This window comes from Helicoverpa armigera, chromosome 26, assembly GCF_030705265.1.
Source record: "Helicoverpa armigera isolate CAAS_96S chromosome 26, ASM3070526v1, whole genome shotgun sequence".
NCBI classification, from domain to species: domain Eukaryota; kingdom Metazoa; phylum Arthropoda; class Insecta; order Lepidoptera; family Noctuidae; genus Helicoverpa; species Helicoverpa armigera.
Window position 1 is genome coordinate 20,378 of NC_087145.1, and position 11,462 is coordinate 31,839.

Consider the following 11,462-nt stretch of genomic DNA (forward strand, 5'->3'; position numbering starts at 1 on the left):
TCGCTTTGAATCTTTGTTTAAAATTTTCATCAGGCATTTAAATAAAAGTTAGATTACTGTTGTAGCTTTATTTAATAGTAACTAAATATGTCTGACATTAAAACCCTTATTAAAAAGCGAGCTGCGCTTAAGGCTAAGCTTACGCAATTCACAAATCATTTAAATGTAGTCAAGTCTTGCGAAAAGTTAAGTGAGACTCAGCTCATTGAACTTGAACAACGGTTAATTGCGTTCGAAAATTCATATGAGAAATATGAGACGTTACAGATCAGCCTGGAAGAAGCAGTGGAGGAACCCAGTGAGCAATATGCGGAACGCGAGGAATTCGAGAACTTGTACTTCGCGCTGCTTGCTTCTGCGCGTCAGCTGGTCGGCAACGCTCGCCGGGAGTTGTCGGCGGATTCCGCGTCTGAGGTTGTATCTGGTACTTCTCACACACACAAACACACATCAGTTCGTCTACCCAAAATTGATTTACCTAAGTTTTCTGGCAGCTATCATGACTGGCTAGAATTTAGGGACATATTTATTTCCATCATACATAATAATGAGAGCATAGACAAAATAAACAAACTGCATTATCTTCGTGCTTCTTTAAAAGGCAGTGCCTCTCTCATTATTGACAATTTAGACTTTAGGTCAGATAATTATGACGCCGCTTGGAAGTTGCTCTGCTCAAGGTATGACAATAAGAGACTGCTTGTTAATAATCATGTTCAAGCCATTTTTAATGTAAACAGCATCAGCAGAGAGTCAAGTAAGGCATTACGTCATTTAGTTGATACAGTTAACAAAAATGTAAGAGCTTTGTCCACTCTTGGTCAGCCTGTACAGTATTGGGACACTCTTATTATCTACATCATGACCAGTAGGCTTGATCAGGTGACGAATCGTGAATGGGAAGAGCACAGGAATTCGTTGTCTGACCCTCCAACGTTAGACATTTTCATTAATTTCATCAGTAATAGAGCTGACTTATTGGAGACACTAGAAGAGTCTAGACCTTTAAAATCTAGGTCTGAAGGCACTGCTGACAGTTATCATAGGTCAAAATCTTTTGCATTAACATGCGATTCTTCAAACTCAAAACTATTATCTTGTCCCATGTGTAAGGAAAAGCATTTCATTTTTCAGTGCGACCAATTTAGAGCTTTACCTGTTCAGGATAGGATAGAGAAAGCTCTCGCTTCAAAAGTTTGTCTCAATTGTCTTCGACCAGGTCATCACGCACAAACATGCAAGTTAAGTCATTGTAAGTATTTTCCTGAAAAACATAATACTTTGCTGCACACAGATAAAGAATCTCCTCGCACACAAGACATAGTTCTTTCTGCGAATCACTTAAATGCTGCAAAGGTTGTATTACTGTCCACAGCGGTCGTGAAGGTGTCCGACGCTGAAGGCAACCTCCACGATGCCAGACTGTTGTTGGACAACGGAAGCACGGCGAACTTCGTTACTGAAGACTTCTGCCGCAAGCTACGTATCCATTCTTATCCCATTACCTCTAATGTAAAAGGCATAAATGACCAGTCTTCGACTTGTTCACGTGTCTGTATAATTTTAATTAAGGCAGGCCATAGTGATTTTGAGATAGAGTTGGATTGCTATGTCATATCACAAGTTTCTTCTTCTGTACCTAATACTTTTATTCATACAGATAACATTTGTTTACCTAGCAATATAGTTCTTGCAGACCCTGACTTTTATACTCCGTCTTCCATCGACATCCTTGTCGGAGCGGAAGTATTTTGGGGTATCATAGGCATGAATCGCATTCCGCTAGGAAAAAACATGCCTACCTTAGTAGACTCAAAATTAGGCTGGATAGTAACAGGCGTTGTACAGCAGCCTAATCATTAATTTCCTCACACTTCCTTTCTTACTCTTACAGACGATTTACGGCTGGGTTTGAATCGTTTTTGGGAGCTGGATTCAGTACATCCACATCACAAACAGACATGCGAGGAGCGATCCTGCGAAGACATTTTCGTAGAGACCACCTATCGCGATGCGGATGGACGGTTTGTTGTTACAATTCCTCTTAAAGAATCGCCTGACGTGTTAGGTGACTCATATTCAATGGCCAAGCGTCGCTTTCTTTCACTTGAACGTCGTCTGGCCAAAGACCCTTACTTAAAACAACTTTATGTCAGCTTCATGACCGAGTATATAGAGTTAGGCCATATGTCTGAATATAACAGTCACCTTAACACTACGTCTTCTTACTCTAATTACTTGCCTCATCATGGAGTATTGAACGAGTCAAAGTCTACAACCAAGCTTAGAGTTGTCTTTGATGCTTCGGCTCGAACTACATCAGGTAAGTCTTTTAATGACATTCAAATGGTTGGTTCTACTCTTCAAGATGACCTTCTATCCATATTGCTGAGGTTTCGCCAACATATGATCGTCGTAAGAGCAGACATCGAGAAGATGTATAGAGTTACTATCGTAAACGACATTCACAAACCTCTACAAAAGATATTATGGAGTCCGTTTCTTATTTTCCGTCGCGTTGAACATTGTATCAGTCCTTTGTCTTATTATACCATTTTATACAGTCCACCAAGTTTAATTTATCATCCGAATCATCATACAATCATCACATTGAGCTATCGTCGCGTCCACCAACATAGTTGAGAAAAACGCTCGAAAGATGATGAGATGATATAATAGTTACAACTCCAACATACGTTTTAATGGAAACTGTTTTTAGGGATCCGTACCCAAAGGGTAAAACGGGACGGTATGGGAGTCCCCCAAAATATGTAATTAATTCTAGTTTTCAGCATTTGTTGTTATAGAGGCAACAGAAATACATCATCTGTGAAAATTTCAGCTCTCTAACTATCACGGTTCATGAGATACAGCCTGGTGACGGACGGACGGACGGACAGAGGAGCGAAAACAATAGGGTCCCGTTTTACCCTTTCGGTACGGAACCCTAAAAAGGAGGAGGTTCTCAATTCGAATGTTTGTGTTAAGGGTTCTCTAGACCTACCGTTTTATTTTGTCGCCTAGCTCGAGGCTTCTTAAACCTAATAGGTAAATCCCTAACTAGTCTTACCTCGTACTACCAAATAGATCGATAAATTGCAGTAATGCGCAGCTTGATCTGAATGATGAAGAGACGACGTGAAAACCCACCTGTCACTTCGTCAGCTAAGCGGGCTCTAAACCAAGAGATCAACAAGCACGTACGACGCGACCTCCGGTGCTCCAATACTCTTGACATTGAAAGAGCAATTGAGCTGAATCGGGGGTCAAAGGTGTTCGTACAATCTCTTGGAAGAAGCCACTTGACGAAGCTGACCACAACAAGTGGAGAAGTCGTTTCTTCGGTGCCGGCAGTCCTTTCGGAAGTGGAAAATTTCTATGGCCGGTTATACGCATCGCATGCATCTCGACCTGATCCCGGAAATGAGGACACTAGAGCCACATTAACGCGCCATTTCACCGAAGACCTGCCAGAAGTCAGCAGTGGCGAAATCGAGATCGCTCTGAGACAGCTCAAAAATGGAAAAGCCCCTGGCGAGGATGGCATTACAACAGAGCTATTAAAAGCAGGAGGAAAGCCCGTACTGGGGGAGCTCCAGAAGCTTTTTAATGCCGTCCTGTTTGAAGGAGAACTCCAGAGGCGTGGAGTAGGAGTGTTGTCGTCCTGTTCTTCAAAAGGGAGACAAAACCCAGTTGAAGAACTATCGACCCATTTCCCTCCTAAGCCACGTCTATAAGCTGTTCTCAAGAGTGATCACGAACCGACTTGCGCGAAGACTCGACGAATTCCAACCACCGGAGCAGGCTGGGTTTCGGAGCGGATACGGCACCATAGACCACATCCACACAGTGCGGCAGATTATACAGAAGACCGAAGAGTATAATCAGCCCCTGTGTCTGGCATTTGTGGACTATGAGAAGGCCTTTGACTCGGTTGAAATCTGGTCTGTTCTGGAGTCCCTGCAGCGTTGTCAAGTAGATTGGCGATACATCCAAGTGATGAGATGTCTCTACGAAGCCGCTACAATGTCCGTCCAAGTACAAAATCAGCAAACAAGGCCCATACCGTTGCATCGAGGAGTGAGACAAGGGGATGTTATTTCCCCGAAACTGTTCACTAATGCAATGGAGGATATGTTCAAGACGCTGAACTGGAAAGGACGTGGCATCAACATCAATGGCGAACACATCTCTCACTTGCGATTTGCTGACGATATCGTCATCATGGCAGAAACGCTGCAGGACCTACAACAAATGCTGAACGACCTGGCTGAATCTTCTCTACGCATCGGCCTACGGATGAACTTGGACAAAACCAAGGTCATGTTCAATGAACATGTTCTACCGAAACCGATTGCGATACACGGCGCCGTTCTCGAAGTTGTTCGGAAATATGTATACCTCGGGCAGACATTGCAGTTAGGTAGAAACAACTTTGAGGACGAGGTGAATAGGAGAATTCAGTTGGGTTGGGCTGCATTTGGGAAGCTACGTCGAGTCCTAACATCGTCGATCCCACAGTGCCTAAAGACGAAAGTCTTCAATCAGTGCGTCCTACCTGTCATGACTTACGGAGCCGAAACGTGGACACTGACGGTACGGCTGGTCCACAAGTTTAAAGTCGCTCAGCGGGCTATGGAAAGGGCTATGCTTGGCATTTCTCTGAGGGATCGCATCAGAAATGAGGTAATCCGTCAGAGAACCAAGGTCATCGACATGGCCCACCGAATCAGCAAGCTGAAGTGGCAGTGGGCTGGCCATATTAGCCGAAGAACCGATAACCGTTGGGGTAAACGAGTTCTAGAGTGGAGACCACGCCTCGGCAAGCGTAGTGTAGGACGTCCTCAGGCACGGTGGAGTGATGACTTGCGCAAGACGGCTGGCAGGAGCTGGATGCGAGTAGCCGAAAATCGATCTCAGTGGCGTGCACTTGGAGAGGCCTATGTCCAGCAGTGGACTGCGATAGGCTGATGATGATGATGCAGCTTGATCGCTAGTGTTCCCTTTTGTCATCTCCTTCTATGAGATCAGGAGCTCATACAGGTGAGTGAGTAGTGAGCGCAGCAGCACGTGCTCCCAGCGCTCGCCTCCGCGGCGCTCGCCACGCTCCACTGTGTCAAGGTGATGATGATTAAGCGCGGTGATGTCGGCGGCCGCGACCGTGCGAACATTACACACTACAATGGTACTGTAGGTATTTATCTGTGCTTTACGACTACGCCTCCACTAGTACAAGCCTTGTAGGTACCTATACAAGGTAAGCAATTCAGTGTTCCAGAAAAATCTGATGCGCTGTTATTAGTTTTCGCACCGATGGACGACAATTACCTTATATTCTTTAATTGACTAAGTAGACGTAGGTACCTAGAGATACATACAGTATGCAAGTTGCAAGGGAAATTCGACCCCTTTAGATGTTTCGGAAGCAAATCAATTCATTGCAACCTGTATAATACATAATGTTGAGTTAAAATCACTGAATGCACTGCGTATCCGTATAGAGTGATTTAGACACCTGACTGCTAGTAGGTAGACGGTATGCCGCATGTGGCAACTGCGTTGTTTCCGCGGAATCAGCAGGCGAGTGCTATCTGACGTCGGGTTGTTATTGGCGGCGCAGTGAGCGGCGGCTAGCGACACCGCGCCGTACGCCACCATTATTGTAATCAGTTGGAAAGACTTTGCGCTAACTTGATTAGTTTCATAATTGCTGATAAAGTCTCTATCTGCCGGCAATATCGTTGATAACGAGCCGTTAATGCCTTGCGTTTAGTAAAAAACGAGCACGGCTTCGAGTCTAGGTACCTACTTATCTACTTTTTTGAGCAATAGGCGAGCGTGACATTTGGCCAAATAAAACCAAGGCCTAGATGTGAGGCGTTTGTATATTGCCTAGTTAGGAAAGTACGGGTTCGATACAGTGCAAGTACTTATGAACATGTAGCTATACAAGCCCATAAAGTATGTACCTAGCCAATAGTTTTTGATATGGTCGGTCTATGAGTAGGTGAGCTTTACATTAGGAACCTAGCATACTGAGTGAATACTGTTTATAATGCTACCGCCTGCGCGGCGACGCGACGTCCTCGCTACGAGCATCAGTTAGGTGGCACCCGAGGAGATGTGCCGAGTGGTGACTAACTTATCAGCGAGACCTGTGTATGTTAGTTGTTGTGTGACTCAATGGGCGAAGGACACTATTTTCATTGCGCTCTTGTGTTACTAAGCGCACAAGTGGATTTTTCGAGCTAGGTCCACTTAGTTACGAGGGGCTAAGAATCGGTTTTGCATCTGGCATATGTCGATATTGGTAGGATTAACATGCGTTGTGCATGGTATTAGAAGACGAACTCGCCTGGCATGTGCTAATGAAATGCAAACTGCTTGGTCGTGTGACACGCAGTCGGCGCGGGAACAGGCGCGAGCGCACGACGCGCCGCCATTCATGCGCCGGAGTTACCTGTGTAACAATGAAGAGCGTCGCCTCGCATCACTGCGCCTCTGCCTCGACACTCGAATGATTCATGTTCCTCTACAGGTGAGATCCTACGTAATACTCGTGTTGACACTTCTCAAATCATAATGTTGGGATGCATGAGTAGGTTTCTGCATACTTCAGTAAGAAAAGGACATTGCCATAACACTAAACAAAACAAATCATGTATAGAGTCCCGTATTTTAACTGATATTCCCTATATGCACTCCCCGATGTACTCCGAACTAAAGTCTGTTGATAGAACTAAAAACGGCTCGATTCATCTGTTGTTATGGTACCTATTGGAAAGCCAAACATTTTAACAAAAGGGCTGGGTCGGCCCTGGCTGCTACGATCAGTTGGACTGGCACCGGCCTGCGCTGCACAGCCGTGTGCAGCTGTGTTGTGTGGAGAGGGCATTGTGCTGCAAAATGTCGCGGCGGCGCACGAGGTCACTGCAGCACTCAACTCTACTATTTATTACTTGGACAATACTTCATTACTCCGGGTAATGTTCATACTTATGTAAGTTTGTGTCGATTACTCATCTTCATCTGAGTTGTTATGATCTCTGCTCAGTTGGCAACGCGCACTGGAGGCACAGAGCGAACTCGAGCCCGCGTCACCGTGGTTCCTACGGACACGGATTACTTAGGTCAGGACCCGCAGTAACACAGAACAGCAAGGCGGCGGTGATGTCGTAACCGCGATTGGAACCGATAATCAATTTCCCCGGTTCGGATATCCGGATTTCTATCCGCAACACGACTCAACGTTCCGAGGATTTTGTTTGCTCACACCTGTTGTAATGAGTGCGCATGTGTGCGTGCGGGGAGGCGCCGAGTGCTGCTGAGCAGCTCACTGGCTGTCCAACGCGAGCTGCGAGCTGAGCTTGTCGCCATCATGTTAAATTAGCTGAATGTGTACATACATATTATGTACTAGCTTCTGCCAGCGGTTTCACCCGCATCCCGTGGGAACTACTTCCCGTACCGGGATAAAAAGTAGCCTATAGCCTTCCTCGATAAATGGGCTATCTACACATTCAAATCGGACTAGTAGTTCCTGAGATTAGCGCGTTCAAACAAACAAACTCTTCAGCTTTATAATATTAGTATAGAGATATGCTACAGGCAAATGGAAATAAATCACAATACACAACGTTTTCCCACGATGCAAAAGGAGGGGTATTTACTACAAGTTTGACCGCTAAGATTGTCTGTCTGTAAGGTCTTAAAAATCAGCTGAGCCGTTTTGGATGAGGTTTTTACAGCCCCGCACACTGCGAACGTTTATCAGCCGATAGTTCGTTCGGGCTCTCATCAAATAGTTCGAGCTCATAGTTACAGCAGAGATCTCTGACTCTGTTAGATATGTTCACAGTTCCTTTGCAGTGTACAGGCTTCTCACACAGAAAGTAATTAGCGTTAATCTCCAAGCTTGCTCAAGGCGATGGCGACTTAAGATTTCTTTAAAGTTCAAGTTACGTCAAGGTGCGCGTGGTGCGGAAATGTGTGTGTGAATTCCTTCACTTGTATAGTCATTGGCGTCCAAGATATTCAGCTTAGAAAAGTTACTTTGGTACATGATCTACGTTCCGATTCGTACCTAGTATAAAAACACTGAAAAGCAAAAGAAAAACTATTCTTAAGTGTCCTTCTGCGTTGCAGTCATGCTCGAGAAGGAGGCGGCAGAACATCAGAGAGTTCGCATCTCTCATCCCGGCCGCCGCGCTGGACCAGGTAGACACTACCTACGGGCGCCGGGTGTCGCGAGATGACTCCCGGCCACCCTAGGCGTGGGGGTCTGTGCGCGGTGGGTTCGAGTGGCTCATCGCTCATGTCTAGATAGACAACGGACCCGTGTCATCACGGGCTCCTCAAAGAGATGTCAGCAACCCCAGCGGGGCCCAGTAGGGCCGAGGCCTGCCGGGGCTGCGGGATTGTTCGAAAGAGTTACCGCGGCCCTGCTACATAAAACACCATTGCGTAGTGTTATCTATCAGACATACGCCTTAGTGTCAAGTTTTTACCCTACGTATGCCTACAATTTTCGAAAGTTGTCCTCGATTTTTTTATTTTTTTTATTTTATATTCATATCAAAGTTTCTATGCCTTTACAGACTTAATCTAATGCGACATAGTAGGTACCTACTTACAATTAATATTTCTTAACTATATCTTAACTAGGTATATAACACAGTACAAAACAACAACTAATCCTTATAAAGTACACAGCAAGTGGCCCTTGTTCTCAGGGTTTCCATCATCAGATAATGTCCTGATGATTATGGGACCACCTGGGAGGTAAACCCTATCAAACAAAAAAAAAATTTGCAAATCGGTCCAGGCGTCTTCGAGTAATCGGTGAACATACTTAAAAGATTCCGAAGAATTGAAAACCTCCTCCTTTTTGGGAAGTCGCTCAAAACTGTTGGACTGGAATAAGCCCAATGGCAAATACATTAAGAGTCAATAACAATAAGAGATGGGAGATGCTATAGTTTGACGCCGGGGGAGTCGGTTGTGATCGAGTGACTAGTTTGGTGAATGCCATACAATGACACATTGCAGTAACAAGTAATTAATTAATACTTTGCTAATATTCATGAACAATGCTAAAACTATGTAGAATTTAATGACAGTGATGCTAATAACACAATTAAATAATTACATGAAAAAGTTGAAGCCTCTGCATGCACTCTGGTCACACATAAAATAACCACACGACATAAAATGCATAAGTATTATGTATTATTTTTAACCATAAATAGGAGTAGGTCCTATTGCCACCAAGTCAGGACGTGATGATGGAAGCCCACAGAAATCGAAGACCACTGTAGTTTGTAGGCCCGCTTTGCTCCAAAACGGTTCGACGTCCTGATGTCGTGGATGTGCGAAATTACTTACTACAAGGCTGGGAAGTCCGTAGCGTCGTGGTGACCTGGTGGTGGAGACGACGGAACTCCTCAACCGTCTGAAGCAATTACCTCATTGATCCTTATATCATTGGCTTACCACAGAGTGGTCTCACAACTTAACCAGGGCCCCGATTCTCCTAAGTTAATAATGTCAAAATCGAATAGAAATCGAATAGCAATATGATCGTAATAGCAGTTTTAAGCATATCGGGCATTCTGCTACTAATAAAAGACCAATCGTATTCGATTGACATTTGATTGGTGTGCGATTGGTCTGCTATTTTGATGATTTTGGTATATACGGTAGTTTTCTGTACAATCATTTTGCAATCGTAAATCATTTGCAGACAAAATGATTCATTATTGAATGATAGAAAAGGATAAAAACGTTTATTTCAAAGAAAAAATAGCGGAATGCCACATACGCTTCAATCGTAATCGAGTCGGGATTGGATCTCAGTCGAATCGAGTCGAACGTCAATCGAATGGCGCTTAAGTAAAAATAGGAGAATCGGGCCCCAGAAGCTGAATATAAACTGTTGTGTGTGACGTGAACACCTGCCTCCTCGTCATGTGCTTGTCAGCTGATCTATGGAAGGAGGTAGTTCTGCCATGGCAAGTAGGGATATTCCAATTGTATTTACTTACTATTAGCATTTGAAGAAATCAACCAAACTACGTTTTATACAAAGATATTTTCACACATTTCAAGGATTTTCATTTAAAGATAATGCTGTTAATCAAAAAGCAAGTGATAACTCAAAATGTATGTTTTCAGACCCGAAAGTCCTAGGTATAAGGGGAAATTCGTAAAGTTTGAACCTTTGAGCAGACGTGAACATTTTAGGCTGTGACGACGATTCATTCCTGGCAAATTATTGGAGTGGAGGCCATTTGTATCAGGAAGTCACGATTTTTAGATAAATATTAGTTATTACATAGTGAGTAGTATATCTCGCGCTCGGCGTGCGGCGTTGTGTGAGGCAGGTGTCGCGCGAGATAGCGCGCAGGTGACGCAGCGACGCGCCCTACTGGGACATTAGCACACACTCGGCTTTGCTTTGCAATACATTTTATTGATAATACAATTAAACAATATTCACACTCGAGTACCTAAGTAACTCTAGATACACATTTAGATAATCAATTATTAAAATCAAAAATATTTGAATTCGTAAAATAAATTACACACAATGTATCATTCCTATGTACTATAAAACGTATAGCGGCTAGGTACCTAGGCTAGGTAAATATATATACAACAACACTTTATTCAATTCAATGGCAATTTCTATAAAACGCTTTAAATTATATTACATAATGTACGTGATAACTTTACATTAATTGTACAACACACGGGCGATCGTGCACAGCAACCTGCGCCTGCGCCACCATCGATGTCATTGTTCCAATTGATGTGCTCAGCGCGAGCTGGCAACGGCGCGCGGAGCGGCATCGGCGCGCCGCTCGCCACAACACCGGCACGCGACCTTCCACACACACATCACAGTTTCTTGACGATGTCAAACTTGGACTTGAGGTCCATCGGCACTTTCTTGGGGTCAAACTTCTTCTTGGCGGCGAGGTGCGCGCGCATCTCGGCCGCGGTCATGTGCAGGTTGAGCCGCGGCGGCTCGGCGGGCGGCGGGCTGTCGCGCGCGCCGGGCGCGTCGGCGGGCGCGTCCAGCGCGGGCACGGGCTCGCCGGGCGCCGGCGCCGCCACCAGCAGCTCGGCGTCCTCGGGCCGCTCCTTGATGCGCGCCACCACCTGCTTGTGGCTCTCGCCCGCGATGCTGTGCCCGTTCACCTCGAGGATGCGGTCGCCGCGCCGCAGCCCCGCGCGCTCCGCCGGCGAGCCCTCGTCCACCTTGCCGATGTACTGGCCGGGCTTGCCCTTCTCGGCGTGCAGGTTGAACCCGTAGCCGTCGAAGTCGGGCGTCTTCCGCACGTGGCAGAGCCGCGGCTCCGTGGCCGCCGACCCGTTCGCGGACATGTTTCAGTAGCAGTGACGCGCGCTCCGCGTCGCGCTCAGCCGGAGACTGCCGCCGCCCCGCGCTGCCTGCGCGA

The 11,462-nt window shown here is 45.6% G+C and overlaps 1 protein-coding gene across 1 annotated transcript; it reads right to left on the bottom strand.

Moving 5' to 3' along the window:
* Positions 1 to 10,450: 10,450 nt before the first annotated feature.
* On the bottom strand, positions 10,451 to 11,456 carry LOC126056484 (Na(+)/H(+) exchange regulatory cofactor NHE-RF1). Its single transcript, XM_049849649.2, has one exon. It carries the CDS (start codon positions 11,386 to 11,388, stop codon positions 10,900 to 10,902), a length of 489 nt encoding a protein of 162 aa, XP_049705606.1. The 5' UTR covers positions 11,389 to 11,456; the 3' UTR covers positions 10,451 to 10,899.
* Positions 11,457 to 11,462: the final 6 nt, after the last annotated feature.

Bases quoted from the DNA above. Each gene is read 5' to 3' on its own strand.
- LOC126056484 (XM_049849649.2), bottom strand. From the start codon at position 11,388: ATGTCCGCGAACGGGTCGGCGGCCACGGAGCCGCGGCTCTGCCACGTG.